Source organism: Vipera ursinii (assembly GCF_947247035.1).
Source record: "Vipera ursinii genome assembly, chromosome: 17".
In the NCBI taxonomy this organism is placed as follows: Eukaryota; Metazoa; Chordata; class Lepidosauria; order Squamata; family Viperidae; genus Vipera; species Vipera ursinii.
The window spans coordinates 4,897,963-4,917,417 of record NC_139530.1 but is presented as its reverse complement, the minus strand read 5'-3'; the positions used below and the strand labels follow the sequence as shown (position 1 = coordinate 4,917,417).

General features: G+C 55.0%; 1 protein-coding gene and 1 long non-coding RNA gene across 5 annotated transcripts; one reads left to right on the top strand and one right to left on the bottom strand.

Annotated features, from left to right (window-relative positions):
- Positions 1-524: 524 nt before the first annotated feature.
- Positions 525-7,205, bottom strand: LOC310648134. The gene is made up of 3 exons (XR_014494019.1): positions 7,094-7,205; positions 6,244-6,360; positions 525-4,761 (listed from the first exon to the last, which is right to left on the bottom strand). It is a non-coding gene; the product is annotated as an uncharacterized lncRNA (long non-coding RNA).
- An 816-nt stretch (positions 7,206-8,021) lies between these two features.
- Positions 8,022-18,450, top strand: DDI2 (DNA damage inducible 1 homolog 2). 4 transcript variants are annotated; one of them, XR_014494009.1, is made up of 10 exons: positions 8,022-8,208; positions 9,640-9,769; positions 10,629-10,895; positions 11,028-11,154; positions 11,245-11,372; positions 11,587-11,715; positions 11,806-11,909; positions 12,048-12,237; positions 13,086-14,317; positions 15,143-15,226. XR_014494009.1 is itself a non-coding variant. In XM_083375744.1 (10 exons), exons 1-9 carry the CDS (start codon positions 8,071-8,073, stop codon positions 14,278-14,280), a joined length of 1,239 nt encoding a protein of 412 aa, XP_083231870.1. In that variant the 5' UTR covers positions 8,022-8,070; the 3' UTR covers positions 14,281-14,317; positions 15,143-15,278. The 4 variants fall into 4 exon arrangements, 3 of the variants coding, with proteins under 3 accessions (XP_083231870.1, XP_083231869.1, XP_083231868.1); XM_083375744.1 differs by having other exon boundaries at positions 14,255-14,317; positions 15,143-15,278; XM_083375743.1 differs by lacking the exon at positions 15,143-15,226 and having other exon boundaries at positions 13,086-14,967.
- The last annotated feature ends 1,005 nt before the right edge of the window (positions 18,451-19,455 follow it).

The following is a 19,455-nucleotide window of genomic DNA, read 5'->3' as shown; positions in this document are numbered from 1 at the left end:
CAACCGGGTGGTGGGAGGCTTTGGAGATGGCTGTGAGCTTGTTTGGGTGGGTGGGAGGGCTACATGTCTCTTGAAGCAACTGCCACGGATCCACAAAGTTCAGACTCATCTGGACCAGCCACATGGATTCCCATCTTGAGTTGAAGACCAACCTTCCAGCGTCCAGTAAAAGGACCTCCGCTTTGATGCAATGTTGTAGTGTTTTGATATATTTGTGCAGTTGTTATGTGTTTTACTTCTAGCTTCCTGGGCTGTTTTAAGTCCCCAAACACCAAAAGGACCCCCGCTCCACGTCATGAGACGTGATGGGGGTGCCATTATACGGGGTGCCCATGGTAAGCTAGCTTTCGGGGTGAATGGCTATATATATTACAGGTAGTCCTTGACTTAATGGCCACGTTTGAGTCCAGAGCTTCTGTTGCTAAGCGAGGCATTTTGTTAAGTGAGTTTTGCCCAATGTAATGACTTTTCTTGCTACATTTGTGAAGTGAATGGCTGCAGCTGTTGAGTTAGTAATATGGTTCTTAAGCGAATTTCGCTTCCCCATTGACTTCGCTTGTCAGGTCACAAAATGTGATTACCTGACCCCAGGACACTGCAGCCATCATAAATACAAGTCAGTTATCAAGCTTCTGAACTTTAATCACATGCCACAAGGATATTGCAATTGTAAGCTACTTTCTTCAGTACTGTTATACCTTCAAATAGTCACTAGATGAACTCTTTTAACTCAAGGGCTACCTATACCAGCTTTTATGTAGTAATATATATAGGCATTCTTCTATGTACATATTAGCATTTCATACAGAGTTCTATTTACTTAAATATGCTAATGTGCACATATATGTGTATGTACATATATGCACACAGAGGGACATAATTTGTCTATTCCTGGAATAAACTAATTATGCCAACAAGTCTCTGCATGTGCATATATGTATATATACATGCCCCAACGTTTCGCTTCTCATCCAAGAAGCTTCTTCAGTTCTGACTGACTGGTGGGGAATGGAATGATTTATATTCTTTGCAGTCGTCTGGTCCTTAATACTCCAAAGGTAAGTCGTTAGCTCTCTTTAAGAGTCGTTGAGGCCACTTGGGGGTTTATCTGTATCCTCAGGGTCACCTGGACCAGTGTGGCGATGGGCCTGGGACTTCTTGGGACTGTTGCAAGGACCGTGTTGGAGACAGGAGGTAAGTGGTGTATCCCTCCACGTTGAGAGAGACTTGTTCGGTTTTAACACAAATGGCCTCTTTGACCCCTATTTCAAACCAGCGGTCCTCTCTATCCAGAACGTGGACTTTGCTGTCTTCGAAAGAGTGGCCTTCGTTTCTCAAGTGCAGATAGATGGTTAAATCTTGTCCTGGTGGGCTTGTTGTCCTAGGTTGTGTCATGCATTTGTGGTTTGTTTCTCCAATGTACAGATCTGTACATGTCTCACTCCATTCTAATGCACATATTGCATTGCTCAGTTTGTAGGCGTTTTATCCTTTGGGTGGACAAGCTTCTGCCTTAGTGCAGTTTCTCAATCTTGGCAACTTTTTAGGATGTGTGAACTTCAGCTCCCAGAATTCCTGAGTGAGCATGGTGGCTGAGGAATTCCGGGAGCCGAAGTCCACACATGTTAAAAAGTTGTCAAGGTTTTGAGAAACACTGCCTTAGTGTATTTTTGGGTAGAAAGTGCATGTACGTTGAGTTAGTTGAGCTTTTCAGATATTCCTGCACTTTGTGGATTGATGTTGCTTCCTTTGTTGTTCTTGTTGGGGGCAGGGGGGACAAAGGATCCTACTGGATCTTTATCTGGATTTGATGAAGGCCCAATTGGGGCCTTCTAGTCCCTCTTTGCTGGTAGGTAAACCTTCAGCCCAGTGGTGTAGGATTCTGATGACCTCTGTGTTTTTGCAGACACACACTGGGATTTCTGTATACTTCAGTGTTGAAGTGTGAATCTTGTCCTAGTGGGTTTGTTCTCGTGTGCCATGCGCTTGTGAAGTTGTTTTTCATAAACGCATGGCACAACATAGGAGAACAAACCCATCGGGACAAGATTCAGCAGTTCATCTGTCTGCGGAGATTCTTAAGTTAGCCAGGTCACAGTTTGCTCCAAAGGTCCTTTTCCAAGAGGCAATCGGACTTCGTTTTTTCTTGAAGATTTTCACTTCTCACCCAAGAAGCTTCTTGGATGAGAAGCGAAACATCTTCAAGGAAAAACAAAGGAAGTCCAGTTGCCTCTTGGAAAAGCACATTTGGAACAGTGGTCCATCTGCATTTGAGAGACAAAGGCCGCTCTTGAAGACAGCAAAGCCCATGTTCTGGATGGAGAGGACCCCTGGTTTGAAAGAGGGGTCAAAGAGGCCATCTGTGTTAAAACTGAACACCCCTCTCGACAGAGGGGGGGGGAATATGACGCCACCTTTCTCCCGTCTCCAGTACGGTCCTTTCAGCAGTCCCAAGAAGGTCCCAGGCCCACCGCCACACTGGTCCAGGTGACTCCGAGGGTACAGGTAAACCCCCAGGTGGCTTCAACGGCTCGGAGAGCTAGCGACCGACCTTTGGAGTACTAACGACCAGAGGACTGCAAAGAATATAAATCCTTCCATTCCTCACCAGTCAGCCAGAACTGAAGAAGCTTCTTGGATGAGAAGCGAGGCGGCAAAAAAAAAAAAAAAAAAAACCAAACCCCCAAAACATAAGCACCTCCCCCACACACAGATTCACGTATATAGTTAAGTCACAGAGTGTCCGGTTCATTCCTACTTATTGGGACATACCCCTATTACTGTGTGTGCCTGTGTACATTAACACAGCTGCACACAGTCATCTAGGCTAAGCTCTATTGGGGCCTTGTTTCCTAATAGATCTTAGCCTATATTGCTCTGTGTGTCTGTGTTAAGATACACAGACACATAGAGCAATATAGGCCAAGATCCATTAGGAAAGCCCCAATAGAGCTTAGCCTAGATGACTGTGTGCAGCTGTGTTAATGTACACAGGCACACACAGTAATAGGCATATCCCCTAATATATGGTATATGTTTATATCTACATATTACCACATATTAGGGTGTATACCATACTAAGGTTACCAGCTCTGGGCTGCAAAAGAAGAAAAAGCCACTAGAGGGCAGCAAACTACATTTGGCACCCCCTAGTGGCCTACCATGTTTTTGCAGCCCAGATCCGGTAACCTTAGAGCAGTCCTTTTCCAAACTTGCCCGCTGTAAGGTGGATGGCTTTCAACTCCCAGAATTACTTGGGGGTTGAAGTCCCCCACATCTGACAAGCTTGCAAAACACTGCCTTGGCTCACAATATGTGTCCAGCTGTGTGTGTGCATCTTTCTTCTGAAGCTCCACTGATACACGCACACATATATATATATAGGCAATCCAGGGCCCCCAGCATGTCACAATTTTCCTCTATGGCAAGTTTTCAAGAAGGAAGTTCCTAGAAAAGGAAGTGTCTTGATGGGGGCATCAGGATACCTCCAGAATACCAAAACTATCTTCCTGTTCTGGAAAGATTCCTTTGGGGAAACTGCTGGATTAGCTCAATTGGCATGAGGAAAAGAAGGGCATTTAAAGTAACCCAGAAAAGACCCTTTTGCCCATATATACGTGTCACTTTTCTCCTGATTGCACAAGGACTGCAAACTGTCAGCTGTGGAGGTCTTGCCCATCCGAGTTCTCTCTGGCCACCAAGTCCCATCATCCTCAACCCATGTTGCAATGGCTGAGGAGAGGAATACCTATGGTGCTCTCTCTGCTGGTTTGGCAGCTGCCCTAGCCCAGCCAGCAGGGAGGCCCCACAAGACTTGTGACCAAGTCAGCAAAAAGTGGCATGGAGAATGGATCAGGCAAAGATCCCCGTGCTGCACCAAGTTAGAGATGTACTACAACTCCCAGCAGCCCCAGGCAGCAGAGTTAAGGATGGGTGCTGCTTTGGCAGTCCTGGTGCAATCAGGCAAAGTGCCAGTGGAGCCGGAGAAGAAAGGATACTTACACACACGTGCTTGACTTACCTGTGGCAGGATTTTCTCCGACTGGGATGGCCTCTGGACTTACTCCTAATGCGGGATTTCGAAAATCAGCACCCCTGACAATAAAACAACCATTTTCAAGCACACCAACCCCCTCATCCCGAGACCAATGCTTAATAAAAGGTATTTTATTTACAAAAAAAACCGCTCCCAGTCTCATCTTCTTCTTAAGATCTCCAGATGTCGCAGATAGCGTCGGCGCCTGTTCCAGAAAGGCAGCACTGAACTATTTCAGCTAGGTGCAAGGAATGGAAGCCCTCCCTTCCACTAGGATGGGTCTCTGTACACGTGGGCTACAACCTGTCTCACTACCTCCTGATTCGTGGGCTAAAGCCTTTATTACCATCTCCTGATTCTTGCCTATCTATCATGGTTCCTGTTAGCCACCATCTCTTCTTCGTTCCTACAGCGCTATTATAAAAGCTTTGGGGAGACCCACGTGCCCCCCGTTCTTCTGCTGCCTACTTGGCCAACCCGTGGCTTCCGAGCCCTCTAAAGAGCTCTGCAGGAACGCCATCCTTGGGGTTCTCCTCCTCCAGAGTCCAGCTCAGCTGGACTTCCCTTCTTCCCACCCTGCCTAGATGTTGTCATAGGGGACCGCAAGGCCAGTGTTGTAGCTGTAGCCATCTACTTCGTTGTAAGAGGTGGAGCAGCTAGAAAGGACGCTCTCTGCCACCAGCTCGTCTGTGGAGAATTCGTAGGCGTAGATAATGCCTCTGTGCCTGTTCAGAGAGAAGCAAGGGGAGAAAAGGGAAAAGAAAATAAGCTGGGTGCTTTTCAACCAGCCTGGTTCCCAGCAGTTCAAAATCCTCTGGAGCAACTTTCCAACCTTGGCAACGTTAAGATGTCTGCACTTCAAATTCAAGCTGGCTGGGGAATTCTGGGAATTGGTCCTCACATCTTAAAAGTTGCCCAGGTTGAAGAACGTTGCTCCAGGCCAGGGGTCTTCAAGCCCTTTTATGACGAGTGGACTTCAACTCCCAGAATTCCTCAGGCAGCACACCACAAGTCATCAAAGGGCCAAGTTTGAAGACCCCTGCTCCAGACTCTGGTTCCTCTCTAGGGCCAAGGAGATGTTAAAATGCAAGTAACAAATTCAGAGTAGGCCCATGTGCTTAATGGTTCCGGGTTGTTCTACTTTTAGAGTAGTGCTTCTCAACCTCGGCCACATTTAGGACGTGTGGACTTCAATCCCCAGAATTCCCTGGATGGGGAATCCTGGGGATTGAAGTTCAGTCCTCTTAAAGCAGGCATGTCAAACTGCCGGCCTATGGGCTGGATGCGTCATGCCAAAACCGTGCCCATCCCATTGCCAGCAATGGGGAAAAAGTTACGATACGCCGCACGACAATGCATGACATCGTGCGTTTGACCTGCCTGCCTTAAAGTAATCAAGGTTGAAAAAGACTGCTCTAGATATGTCAACTGTCTTGCATTCACCTTCTTGGAAGTCAGCTCAGAGTATGAGGAAACAGATGGGAAGGGAAGGGAGGAGATAAGAGAGGGAAGTGAGAGGAGGAGAGGAGGGAAGAGAAGGGAAAAGGAGGTAAGGGGAGAGGGGGAGGGGAGAACAGGGGAGGGGAGGGGAAAGGGAGAAGATCAAGATTTAAAACAGGATTTGGATAAGCTAAACTACTCTGTATTCCAAGAGACGGCGAGGCCAATAGCCATCCAGAAGCAGCTGGACTATAATTCCCATCAACCTTAGCCAGCCCAACCCATAATAATGGGTGCTGGAACATCTTACCACCCTTCACCCATCGCCCGGGTTTGTTCTTCCAAGCCACTTGCTGCTCACCAGAGCTTGCTCGCGATTTATAGCTGGCTACCTTCCTATCCTAAACCCCTGCCTGGCTTGGCCACAACACCCTGGCTCTCTGCCACCATAAGTTCTCAAACGCTCTTCCATTGCGGCTTCTTCTCTTTTCCTGTTTGACCCAGGCATCTTCAAACTTGGCCCTTTGATGACTTGTGGACTTCAACTCCCAGAATTCCTCAGCCAGGCACGCAGGCTGAGGAATTCTGGGGCCAAGTTTGAAGACCCTCGGTTTAAACTGAGGAAGGCCAACTTGGGGGAATGCCTCCCAGCGTCCCACAATATTGTCTAGCTAAGGCTGCTGGGGATTGTAGTCTAGCAACCCTGAGAGTGGTGTCACAGGGCGCTGGCTGAGATAAAAAGTACCACAGTGAGGGTCAACTCTCACCTTCCATGAGCGGTCAAGTCATCGTCCATGATTCTGGTCCCTCCGGGAGTCTTTTCATTAGGGATGTTGGCCGTGATGAGGCTGTGGGAGCTGAAGCAGAGGTGGCGAACTGGGTGCCTGGAAAAAAAAGGATGACACAAGAGTTCTTCAGTGGCTTTTCCACAAGGTCTCCATGTTTAAATGCATTGGACAAGCGACTTGCTGTTTAATTAAAAGCAGGATGCAGTTCTTCAAATGCACAGTAGATTTGAACAAATGCAAAGTAAAACCCTAGGAGTTTATTTTTTTATTATTATTATTTTAAAAAAACCTTTCCACTGGGTGCCTGGAAAAAAAAAGGGGAGCCACAGAGTCCATCAGTGGCTTTTCAACAAGTTCTCCAGATTTAAACGCAACCGGCGGTTTAATTAAAAGAGGGTGCAGTTATTCAAGTGCACAGTAAATTGGAACAAATGCAAAATAAAACCCAAGGAGTTTTTTATTTTATTTTTTTAAAAAACCTTTCCATTCCCCATTTCCAAAATGAAAGGGACCTATTCTTAATTTTAACAAAATGCAAAATAAAACCCAAGGAGTTTATTTTTTAAAAAAAAACACCTTTCGATTCCCCATTTCCAAAATGAAAGGGACCTATTCTTAATTTTAACAAAATGCAAAATAAAACCCTAGGAGTTTTGTTGTTGTTTTTTTTTTTAAAAAAAAAATCCCTTTCCACTCCCCATTTCCAAAATGAAACGGACCCATTCTTAATTTTAACAAAAATGGCTATATGCAGGTCATTCCCCCCAGGTACGAACGTTTATTTAGCTAGTGTTCACAAAAAACGAATTAATTCAGAAAAGGTACTTACGTTAGACATGCAAAATCGCAACCAAAACACGAGACTCTGCAGCCACCTGGCCTGGACAGAAGCCGGAAGTGGGGTTATTTTTTCTTTTTTTTTGTGCCTGGTCACATGGCCGAACCAGATTGGGTGATTTTTGCAAGATCTGTTTTGTTTTTTTGCTTGGCTGAGGAATTCTGGGAGTTGAAGTCCGCAGGTCATAAAAGAGCCAAGTTTGAACACATACATACCCCCTGCCTTCTATAGTTGATCTTGGCCCTGCCCTGGAGTTTCCCCGATAGAATAAATAATCAACGAACACAAAAAAATACTTCTTTATACAAAATAAAGAAACTAGGAGGAAAAAACCCTAGCCCAGGGGTAGGCAACCCTGGCTCTTTTATGACTGGTGGACTTCAACTCCCAGCATTCCTGAGCAAGCATGTGGGAACTATAGCCCCTTCATGACTGGTGGACTTCAACTCCCAGAATTCCTCAGCCAGCATGGGGGAACTGTGGCCCCTTCATGACTGGTGGACTTCAACTCCCAGAATTCCTCAGCCAGCATGGGGGAACTGTGGCCCCTTCATGACTGGTGGACTTCAACTCCCAGAATTCCTCAGCCAGCATGGGGGAACTACGGCCCCTTCATGACTGGTGGACTTCAACTCCCAGAATTCCTGAACCAGCCATGGGGCAACTACGGCCCCCTCATGACTGGTGGACTCCAACTCCCAGCATTCCTGAGCCAGCCTGGCTCAGCTTGGAAACCCCTCCCTTTCCCCCCTCAGCGCGGCTGGCTCAGGAATGCTGGGAGTTGAAGTCCACGAGTCCTCCAAAGAGCCGAGGTTGGCCTACTCCCGCTCTAGCCGGCCCACCGAAGGGGCGGGGCTCCTCCTCCTGCGCCTGCGCCGCCGTGCGCGACGCTTTGCGACGAGCCGTGCGGCGCCTGGGAGGCGGCTTTCCGGCGGGGCTGCGCGGGCGGGCGGGCGGGCGAGGCGGCGATGCTGCTGACGGTGTTCTGCCTGCGGCGGGACCGCTCCGAGCTGACCTTCTCGCTGCAGGTGGACGCGGACTTCGAGCTGCAGAACTTCCGCGCCCTCTGCGCCCTCGAGTCCGGCGTCCCCGCCTCCGAGAGCCAGGTGGGCGACGGGGGTCTCCCGGGGGTCCCGCCGGGGGGATCGGGTCGCCCTCCGTCCTGCTGGCGGGTGGGCGGCGGGGCGGGGGTCCCTGCGGGGAGGGGGTAGAGCCGGCTCAGCCGCCCCCCCCTCCCTCCTTCCCCTCTGGGGCGGCTGGGCGGGGGCTTCCGGGTGGCCTCGGATGAAGGGTGGGGGGCTTTTCCATGGGGGTGGGGGTCTTCTGCGACGGCGGCTGCCGAACTGCCCGAGCTCCGAGTCTGCGGATGGAGCCGCTTCTCCCCTGGGTGCCTGCCCTCCCACCCCCCCACCCCCCCTTGCTTGCCCTCCCACCCACCCCATGCTTGCCCGCCCTCCCACCCACCCACCCACCCCTTGCTTGCCCTCCCACCCACCCCCCCTTGCTTGCCCGCCCTCCCACCCACCCACCCCTTGCTTGCCCCCCTGCCCCGTCCCTATATTTTGGCTGCCCCCAGACCAGGCGCTGCCCACCTCGTTTGCTGGGTAGCCGCTTGCAGAAGGCAGGGCGGTGGGTTTGGACTAGGGAGGCCCCCCCCCCCCGTCCGGCCCCCTTTCCTGGCTCCTTCTCCTGTCTGTAGATCCCGATTTCCCCCCTCCACCCGCTTCCGATTGGACAAAGCTTTGCAGCCCCTTTTGGCCCAAGCAAGGTGGAGCCAGATCTTTTTTTTTATTATTTTAATTCCATTTATATCCCGCCCTTCTCCGAAGACTCAGGGCGGCTTACAAGCTTAGCAGTAGCCTTCATTCTATGTATATGCCTGCTTATTATGGCTTTCGCGCGCCCCCCAAGCGGCATTATTACAAAGTCAGCTTAATTGCCCCCAACAATCTGGGTCCTCATTTTACCTACCTCGGAAGGATGGAAGGCTGAGTCAACCTTGAGCCTGGTGGGACTCGAACCTGCACTAATGGCAGGCAGCCGGTGTTACTTAAGGAGGCATCAGCCCACTGCTCCACCAAGGCTCTCTCCTGATCCACCAAGATCCTCTCCTGATATCCTGATCCCTCCGTGGGGAGTGGTGGATCTGGCTCCTGACCCAACCGGCCAGCCCGCCATCCTTTGTACCGGTCGGGTCGGCTTGTTGCAACCTGCGGGTGGTTCCCAGTTGCGTTCTGCTCTCGCCATCTTTCCCCCCCCCCCCGGAGCTCTTTCAGGCAGTGCTTTCTGCCAGATCCTGGCAGTGTCCGGGGGGGGGGGGGGCAGCGGGATCCGCTTCCTGGCACTTTCAGGAAAGTGAGCTGCTTTTGTTAAGCCGCTTGGAGAGGTGGGTGGCTAGGGCTGCCCTTGTAGGCATGCACGCTCTATAGCCTTGGGGCGGGGGGGGGGTTGTCCAAGGCTGGCTCGACTCTGGTGACCCAGCAGGGCATCTCCTTGGAGGCCACTTGCTATTGAACGGCTGCCTGTGTCTCTCTCAGATCATCTTCGGCGAGCAGCCCCTCACGGACAATCACCGGTCGTTGGCATCTTATGGCCTGAAGGATGGAGACGTGGTGATCCTGCAGCAAGTGGAGAATGGGCAGGCGCTATCCCCGGCCCCCTTTCCTGGTAAGAGACCTCCTCCTCCTCCTCCTCCTCCTCCTCTTCCTCCTCCTCCTCCTCTTCCTCCTCCTCCTCCTCCTCCTCCTCTGGTGTTCCCCGTCTTTGGCCTGGCCGGCCTCCGTCGAAGGCCCCTGCGCTTTCTGTCCGTTTTAATCTGCCGGTTGTAAATCTGCCGGTGACTTTGCTAGCTCCTCAGATCTCATTTTGGAAAGCGTGGCAGATTTCGCACCCTCCTCCTCCTCCTCTCCCCCCTCTCCCCCCCCTCCCCCGGGAAGCTTAAGGCATCTCCCCCTGTTGTTTATCCTCGAGGGCTGTTTTTCTCTGGAACTGTGCCCCGAAAGTGGATTTCACAGCAATAGCGTTCACGAACGCAGGAGCAAGAATGCAAGGTGCATTCAGTGTCCTAATAAACCAACGTTTTGTGGGCCGTCACTCCTGTTTCCACCTTTTCCCCCGGGGGGGGCCCAGATGCCGTCATATCTGCTTCGCCTGCTCGGATCAGTGGGGGTGGGTGGGTCATATTTTCCAAATTCTGGAGCGCTGAGGCAGGCCCATCTCAAGCCCAGCGTGGACAGGTGCCCCCGGTTCAGAATCCCCCTGCCAGATCCCGCCTCCCTCTTCCCCAAGGCCAGAGCCTCCGGGTGGAGCCTAATCCAGATTGTTGGGGGCAATTAAGCTGACTTTGTAATAATGCCGCTTGGGGTGTGTGTGAAAGCCCTAATAAGCAGGCATATACATAGAATGAAGGCTACTGCTAAGCTTGTAAGCCGCCCTGAGTCTTCGGAGAAGGGCGGGATATAAATGGAATTAAAATAAATAAATAAATAAATAATCCGCAGTTGTCTTCTCTCCCCGTCGCAAACAGGCCTGCCCAGGATAGACTTCAGCAGCATCGCTGTGCCGGGGACGTCCGCCCAGCTGCCCCAGTCTCTACAGCTGCCACCCCCGGCCCCTGCCCCTGCCCCACCTGCTTCCTCACGGGCCCCGGCTCTTCCCGACCCGCCTTCCATCCCGCAGGGCCTGGACAACCCGGCCCTTTTGCGAGCAATGCTGCTGGCCAACCCGCACGAGCTCTCCTTGCTGAAGGAGCGAAACCCGCCTCTGGCCGAGGCTCTGCTCAGCGGGGACCTGGGTGAGTCCTGCCAGGAGGGAAGAAAGATCTGGGGCTGGGTGGAGGGGGAAGGGGGCAGGGGGAAGGGCGGTGCTGCCCCTTGGCCCTGTGGATTTCGCATGCCCCCTTACCCCCCTGCGCTTTGTGCTCTAGAGAAATTCACTCAGGTGCTGGTGGAACAGCAGCAGGATCGAGCCCGCCGGGAGCAGGAGAGGATCCGTCTCTTCTCCGCTGACCCATTTGACCTGGAAGCTCAGGCCAAGATTGAGGAGGACATTAGGTAGCAGGTCTGGGGGCCGAGCGGAGGGCTGGGCCTGGAGGGAGCTGGCCGAAGGAGGCTCCTGATGACCGGCTTTGGTGTTCTGCTCAGGCAGCAGAACATTGAGGAGAACATGACCATCGCGATGGAAGAGGCTCCCGAGAGCTTTGGCCAGGTGGTGATGCTGTACATCAACTGCAAGGTCAACGGCCAGCCCGTGAAGGCCTTCGTGGACTCGGGTCCGTCTGCCTCCCACCCACCCAACCCCTTTCCTCTCTGCCTGGCTGTGACTGGCCCACGTCAGAGGAGAGTCTGGCGGGAGTACGCCAGGCAGCCTTGGGCGGGGAGGACGGCAGGGCTGAGATTTCCTTTTGGGAAGAGCCCACCTCCTCTCCCCCCCCACGCACCCCACTCCGGTAGGAATGTTTTCAACTTGACGTGCCCTCTTGGCAGGTGCTCAGATGACCATCATGAGCCAGGCGTGTGCAGAGCGGTGCAACATCATGCGACTGGTGGACCGGCGCTGGGCCGGTATCGCTCGGGGCGTGGGCACCCAGCGGATCATTGGCAGGGTGCACCTGGGTAAGTGTTTCTTGGGAGGCAGCTGGCAACGCTAGAGAGAGAGGGGGAGGGAGAGAGAGGCTGGCCCACCCGCCATGTTTTCTGCTGCAGCTCAGGTGCAGATCGAGGGGGACTTCCTCCCGTGCTCCTTCTCCATCCTGGAGGAGCAGCCCATGGACATGCTGCTGGGCCTGGACATGCTGAAGAGGCACCAGGTGAGCAGCGGGCACCTGAGGCTGGCAGGAGGGGCACTCCCAAGCCGGAGCTTCGGAAGGCCTGCTTCCCTCCCCGGCCTCGTGGGCAGCTCCCCCAGCAGGCCAAGGTCAGCCTCGACTTCCTTCCGTCTTCCCCAGTGCTCCATCGACCTCAAGAACAACATGCTGGTGATCGGCACCACCGGCTCTCAGACCTCTTTTCTGCCTGAGGGGGAGCTTCCCGAATGCGCCAAGCTGGCTTACGGGCCGGGCCGGGAGGACATGAGGCCCGACGAGCTGGCCGATCAGGAGTTGGCCGAAGCCCTTCAGAAGTCTGCTGACGAAGCAGGTACGCGGGCAGGGCTAGGAGGACGTGCCCTCCCCCAGGCCGGCTCACGGGGGGGGGGGGGCACCTGCCGGAGAAGTGGAAGTTTTGAACTTCAGGCCAGCGTTAATCCGGCAGTGCCGAGATTGGGGGGGGGGGGAGGGGAGGAGACGCCGTTGGTTTGTTCAATTTAGGCAGAGTTCTTAATTTGCCAGGAGCGTCCTGGAAAAGAGGGTCTGGGTGGGTGGGGGGGACGGTCAAGGAGGCACTGCGACAGAGGGACACCCCCCCCCCCGGCCTCTTTTGCTGGGAGCATGGAGAATTTTGACCGCCTTCCGATTTTCCCAGAAGGGATGGGCGTCGCGGGGAGCTTGCGACCTAGCAGGTTTTAAGCAGAGATTTTTAACGTTGCACCCTTAAGTTATCCAAAGCAGGAGAGCCTAGGTGAGTAATTTCATTAGCCTGTCACCACGTTTTCCTCTCCAGTAAACGTGCTCAGCGGCGTCTGGGAAGAAAAATACGTTCTCTTTGTCTCGCGCAGAGGGGTTTTTTTTTTCCTTGCCCCCCCCAGCCGGATTCGTAGGCTTCGCTTTCTCTAGGGCCACGGTGCGGTTCGCAGCCCGCTTGCCGAGTCACCCTGGACCGTTCTCTCGAGGGTGGAAACACCCCACCCCACCCCCCGACTCTTGAGTCTGACATCCTGGACTCAGAGGAGCTTATTCCGGGACTGGCCCCCCCCTCTCTTCTTCCCCTCCTTCCCCCCAGTTCCCAGAAGTGGAGAGAAGTGGCAGGCAGACAGAGACGCCCCTAGAAGAAGGCAGCGGGAATGAGTTTTGTCTTTCGTTCACCCTCCTCTCTCTTGGCACCGTTAGTTACAGGTGGATGTGGGCAAGATGGCCGCCTCAGGCACCAGCGGCAGAAAGCCAAGCGAAGGAAGCGCCGCGCAGTCTCCAGCCCCTCAGCTCAGAGCCTTTGCACCCTCTTATAGCAGCTCTTGCCCTCCCCCCACACACACGAGAGGAATGCCCCGCGGTCAGCTCAGCAGTGGCTTTTTGTATCCTTACATCCTGGTATTAAAAGCTCTCCCTTAAGAGATGCAGCTTAGTCTCGAGTTTTACTTAGCCCGAGCAGTCGGCCCTCTGCCCTCTGGTGCTGCTTGGTCACCTCCTGCCTCACCTCCCACTGCTTTGAGGCTTGTGGGATGGGAACCACCACTCCTTGGCATCGTCCCTCAGCTGCCCTGCGCGCTTCAGCACCCCGGAGGTAGTAGTTCTTGTCTTTTGAAGTTGGTCGCCAAAGTTCCTGTCTTTGCGCGACTCCAGCTTTCCCCCCCCCCCTTTCCCCAAAGCGTCTGCTGAGGACCGGAATGAGCGTAGACTTGGTGAGGAGAGCACGCATCCCTCGCATCCAGCTGGCTAGCTCTGCGGAGGAACACAGACAGACACAGACAGACAGACAGAGAGAGAGAGAGCGCCTGGCCTCCCTCGGGGCTGAGGTTTTAATTTCCTGCATTGGATCTGGAGGGCCAGGGATGGAGGTCCAGAGCCCTCGGAGGGAGGAGTCAGCGGGCAGCCAGCTCAGAGGAGGAAGAGGAAGACCAGGAGAGGTTGAGAAAGACCAGGGACAGGACAGCTACATAGGATCAGGAGAGAAGAGCCTTTCCTGCAGGAGCTGAGGACCAAACAGGCCTAGCCGGCATTGTCCAGCAGCAGAGGAGATGGATCTGGGATGCGCTGGACAGTCAGGAGAGTTTCCCCATCCGGCCGAGCGTCGGAGCGCGTCAGCCCGGGGGCCTCTTTGCGTGCCCGCCAGGCTACCCTTCTTAACCGCAGGAAGAGGAAGAGCCACCAACCGAGGGGAGAGTCAGCGCTAGTTGAGCCTAGAGCCAGCAAGGACGCCCTTCGCCCGGCAGAGTCAGCCAGCGGCCGCTCAGAGAGGAGCTGCCCGCAGGGGGGCAGAAAGGGCCGCCGGGCCACCCTGGAGCACGGTGCATGTGGTGTGCTAATCCACCTTTGGTGTGTTTGTCTCCTAATCCAAACAGAATGCCAGAAGCCTAGATGCATGTAATGTGGTTTTGCTGCCGCTGGAGGGGGCCACAGACCAGGTACTGCCAGCGCTTCCTCCTCCTCCTCGTGGCTCCCGCAAGTGGGGGTGGGGGTGGTGGAGGAGGAGGGGACCGCCGGCCCGGATCCAAGACGCGCAACGGGCCCAGCGGAGGATTCCAGCAGCAGCGGGCTCGTCAGGACGCTCCTGGGCAAAGCTTGTCCCTGCCGGAATAATGGCAGCTGGGGAAGGCCGGGCCGGTGCGAGTCCAAGGCAGCCGGATCGCTCGGCTGGATCTCTTGCTGCCAAACGCCGTGCTTGGCTTGCTTCCGCTCAAAAAGCCGCGCCCGCTTCCGTAATGCTGGGCGTTACTTCGGCTAATGCATGTGGGCGCGCTGGAGGGTAGCCCACCCTTCACCCCACCCCCCGAGCCCAGCAGAGCGCTTTTCTTCTGGCGTCTTGCAGGACCGGGCTCTCCGCCAAACCCATCGTGGCCCTGCTCCTCCTCGGAAGTCAGGAAGTGACCCTCGCAGCCGGTTAAGACCTTAACTGCAGCAAAATTGAAAGGGGGGTGGGTTCGTCCTTGATGGCTCCCATGCTTCTTGCTTGCTTGCATGCATGCATCTGGTTTGGCCTTCCTGCCTCTTCCAGCCTCCCCCCGGTGTAGAAGAAGGGTGGGGGAGGAAGTGGGGAAAGGAGACCCTTTGGGGATGGGTTGGGGGGGAAAGGGTCGTTTCCGCTTGCAAAGGGAGCAGGCTGGTGGGGGGGACAGGCAGCTGTCCCAGTTGCCCCTCTGCCGGTCGCTCGGAGGGCCTTCCCGCTGCCGTCTGGGGTCCTCAGGGGTTCTCACTCTGCCTTTCCCCCTTCTCTCCTCTTTTGTGCGCAGAGAATAGCGCTGCAGAATCTACCTCACGTGAAGCTCCTTCACAACCGACGTCGGACAGCTTTAAACCGCCGGTTTGTTTTCCAGAACGTGGTCCGAAGACTGCCGATGATAGCCCTGCCAGCCGATCGCTCGATCGCTCGGCCTCTGCTCCCACCGTCTGCTCCCCCCTGGGCGGCCGGGCGCAACCTGAATGTCCCAGAGCTGGGAAATCCCTGGATTCTCTCCTGGACCCCCAGGGGTGGCTGGGGAGCAAGGAGCCGCCAGCCCCCCCGCCGAATCTGCCTGGCGCCGGGGCCCACTCCCCCTTGGGGGGGTCAGCTACCTCCCGAAACATACCTGCTGCTTCCACCTGCCCTCCGGAGAAGGCCGCCCCTGGCCACGAGCCTCAGGAGATGGAGGGAGACAGCGGCCTGTGCAAGGCGTCCCCGGAGACGAGCGGGCCCGACGCCCCCCTGCCGCTAGAGCCCCAGGAGCTTCCTCCAGATTTTAAGAGGTGCAGGAGCCCCAGGAAGGGCGGATGGAGGGAGCCTCGGCACGTGGGGGATGTTTCCTTTCCACTGGCCGCTGCGGCAGAAGGGGGGGAGATTTCCCGAGGGGCCGAAGACAGGCCAGAGGGGGCCCTAGCCCAGCCTCCAGGAGAGGACCGCTCGCTGGAAGATCCCCCTGGCCCAGAGGACCCACCCCTGCTCGAGTCAACCGACGTGAGCGCTGCGGGCCCTGGGATGGAGCTGGGCTTGCATCAGTGCCCTGGCCTTCCTCTGCCCCTCGGTCTCCCCCCAGCGAGCCGCTCGACTCAGCCCGGAAACGTCACCGTTGACCGTCCCAAGGATCAAGATGAAGAGCCGAGCATCTCCCTGGCCTCTGCCTTGAAGGAGCTTCACCGCCTCCTGGTTGTGAGTGCCAAGCACGACTTCCGAATGGGGGGCGCTCGGCACGAAGAGAGGCGCTCCTCGCTGGAGGCTCCTCCGGAAGGGTCGACTGCGGCCGAGGAGGCCTCCTCCTCCTCCTCCTCCCGAGAGCAAGTGAGGCCGGACCTGGCCCTTGCCTGCCCAGCTGCGACGGAGATGCTGGAGGAGCCCCACTTAGACGGGGGGCAGCAGGAGGTTGCCCAAGGGGCCTCCGGCTGTGGTGACTCCGTCCCAGCAAGCCCTTTGGCGGTATGGCCTCCGCCGGCGGTCGAAGAGCACCTGAGAGTCCCAGCCCAGCGCTTATCCAGCTGTGCCGCAGCGGGGCTGAGCTCTCTTGCCTCGCTCGGTCCCGAGTCCCGGGCGTCCGAGAGCAGTTGCGGCTCTTCCCCGAAAGAAGGGAGAGCCTCCAGCATCTCCCTGGAAGCAGAGGCCGAGCCGCAGCACCATCTGGAGCAGCTGCCTGAACCCGTGTCCTTCCCCGGGGCTTCCGATCCCCGCTCTCCTCCTGCCCTGGCTGCAAACCTGGATCAGATTGTGGAGGCCGGCTTTACGCCCCAGGAAGCGGGAGAAGCTTTGGAGCACGCAGGGGGGAATGCCGATCTGGCCCTGCTCATCTTGCTAGCCAGGAACATCGTGGTCCCCACGTAGCCAAGACAGCCTTTCCGGAAGAGCCCTGCCTCCCCGCGCCTCGCGACAAAAGTTTGGTTCAGCCGTACTTTTTTTTTTTTTCCCTTTAGCAAGCAGGAAAGAAAAATAACCCCTTATTTTCAACCAGGTCGCCGCCTCTTTTCCCTTGTTGAATTTTGGCCGTTTAAAAAGCAAATCTTGGTATTGTAACGGAAATCGCCATCTATTATTGCTACTCTTCTGGCTACGTTTATGGAATAAACTTTACTTAAAACGTACGGTTTTAGAACGATAGGCAAATCGAGGGCTTAGAAACTAGAGGCCCGGGTCCGAGGGGGTGCTTACCTCGGTTAAATGCCAGGAGGCAGAGACTTTTAGGAGTAGGGGGCAGCACGTGGCACCACCACACCCCTTCTTTACCGCCAGGGAGGGACACCGCCTGCCAACTCTGTGACCGGGGTTCCCTTCCGCTTAGCCTCCTGCCCTGGATGAAAATCGGTGCCAGGGCAGAGCGCTCCAAGAGGCAGCACTTTTTGGGGTCCTGTGGGATAAAGCTGCACCCACAAAGTCAGCTCTTAGGGTTTTAAAGCTGGTTCCGAGGGGAGAGGGCTGGGGGTGTGGTGTGCTTTTGGCCATTCATGGTGCAGGCCGAATTGCGGCTTGGCAGCTTTGGATGTGGGGCTGGGCTTGGTGAGATAGCAGAGCTAGGTCAGAGAGAAGGTTGATAAAGGAGCTGGCGCTTTCCCATTTTTCCTTGGGGGGGGAATGTTGGGGGGGCTGCCTGCTGGGAGCCTCCCTTAAGGGTGCGTTTTTGAGCACTGGAGGAGCTGAAAATGAAAAAAAAAGGGGATTTGTAGCTGCTGATCACTTTTAGCCATAAGAGGGCAGGAATGCATGCCTTTTGGAGAGAATTGGTGACCCCGATTCCGCGGCCAGGACTGGCTCTTGAAGTTAAGACGGGGGTGGTGGGGGGGGGGCGGTTGCTTCCTTTGTGTTTCAGAAGGCTTGAACTTGCTCTGTCGCTCCTGTCCTGTGCCCATAATTCAAGAGTTTTGAAATGGGGTGGGAGCCCAGAAAAGTGGGGTTTCTTTTGATTTGACAAATGCTGTGGCTCTCTCGCTTAAGGTTGTTGGGTCTCGGACGGCAGGGGAGGTGCAGTGGGGAGACCCCCCCCAATCTTTCTATGGGAAGTTGGGTGGGGGGGGTTTCTGCACACCAGGGGTTGCCTTACAGAGGGGCAAAACCTCTGGGTTACAGCGGCAACAGGACAGGAGATTCCTGAAGCCCAGCCAAGGAGGTGATGCTTTGGAAACGCACCCTTGTGTGACTTTCAAGGGCGGCACGTCCTGGCACAGAGAGAGAGAGAGGGTGGTCCTGGCGGCTTCAGCAACTATTGTGACAGCCTGCAAGGCAGTTGCCGTCCTGGAGCCGTTGCGTATAATTCAAGGAGGAATTGCTCCCTCGCACACTGAGTAAACGCCTGGGCCACCGGTTGCCACCCTTGGCACACCCAGCGGCCGAAGCCTCTCAGGGATCTTGCCTGCCTTGTCGCAGCAGCCCTTCGCCCTCCTACGGCCCTCTCGGCTGCTGCTGGGTGGCATCGGTTGGGCTCTTCGCCGATGATCAGGTGACATCTTTGTAGCTCACATCTTCCTTTTTTTTTTTACCAAAAATAAGGACATATTGTGGGGGTGGGGCAGGCTGCTTCTCAACGGGGAGAAATATGTAAACGTTTTGGATTTTAAAAATAAAGATGTTTTTTTTTTTCTCATAGCAGTTGTCCGACAGATCTTTACGGAGCCGCTCACGGGCAGCCAAATTGGAGGGTGGCAGGGCCAAAGAGGGCCTGGCAGTTGGTGGGCAATGGAGGGAGGAAAAGAACAAAAGGCGGCGTTTGTGTGCTGGTGGCACCCCCTTTCTGGGGGTAACAGTAGGGACGCCGCTGTAGCTCTGCCCCCAAATTTGCTTTTGCACAGCCAAGGCAGCCTTGCTAGTCAAGACTCCTTTCACCAGCTGGGCACTGATGGCTCCATGGAATGCAGTCAATGCCTCCCAGCGCTTGGCATCCCTCGCCTTGCTAGTTGCCTCTGGATCGGATGGGTGAGGGACCCATCCAGAAAACCAACCCGGGGTGGCGCCCACTGGGTGGTGCAATGGCTTTTGGAAGCACCCAGAGCACCTTCTCCCATGCTCAAGCTGGCAGGTGCCAGGCCCGTAACTGGCATCTCCTGGGCTGCCTGGCAGATCTGGGTGTGTGCAGTGCTCTTGCAGCTCCGTGACCCAGCAGGCCCAACCGGTACAACAGGTGAAACCTTGGCGGGTGTCGTCCCAAAGGTGCTTTTTTTCAGGAGGCAACTGGACTTTCTTGTTTTTCTTTGAAGAAAGACCTTTCTCACCCAAGAAGCTTCCTCAGCTCTGACCGGATGGTGGGGAAATGGAAGGGTTGATATTCCATGCAGACAGCCGGTCATTTGCCTTGTTTTAGAGCAGGGGTCTTCCAACGTGGTCTTCCTTTTATGACTTTGTGGACTTCAACTCCCAGAATTCCTTCACCAGGCAGGCCAGCTGAGGAATTCTGGGAGTTGAAGTCCACAAAGTCATAAAAGGGCCCCGTTGGAAGACCCCTGTTTTAGAGGGTCATTGAGGCCACTTGGGAGAGGAAATCCTTCCACTCCCCACCATCTGGTCAGAGCTGAAGAAGCTTCTTGGATGAGAAGCAAAATGTCTTCAAACAAAAAGTCCAGTTGCCTCCTGAAAAAAGCCCCTGTGGGACCGACC

Excerpts from the sequence above, each read along its gene's own strand:
- DDI2 (XM_083375742.1), top strand. The coding sequence starts at position 8,071 with ATGCTGCTGACGGTGTTCTGCCTGCGGCGGGACCGCTCCGAGCTGACC. Across the intron at positions 11,716-11,805 it reads CATTGGCAGGGTGCACCTGG|CTCAGGTGCAGATCGAGGGG; the intron begins GTAAGTGTTTCT and ends TTTCTGCTGCAG. Across the intron at positions 11,910-12,047 it reads ACATGCTGAAGAGGCACCAG|TGCTCCATCGACCTCAAGAA; the intron begins GTGAGCAGCGGG and ends CGTCTTCCCCAG.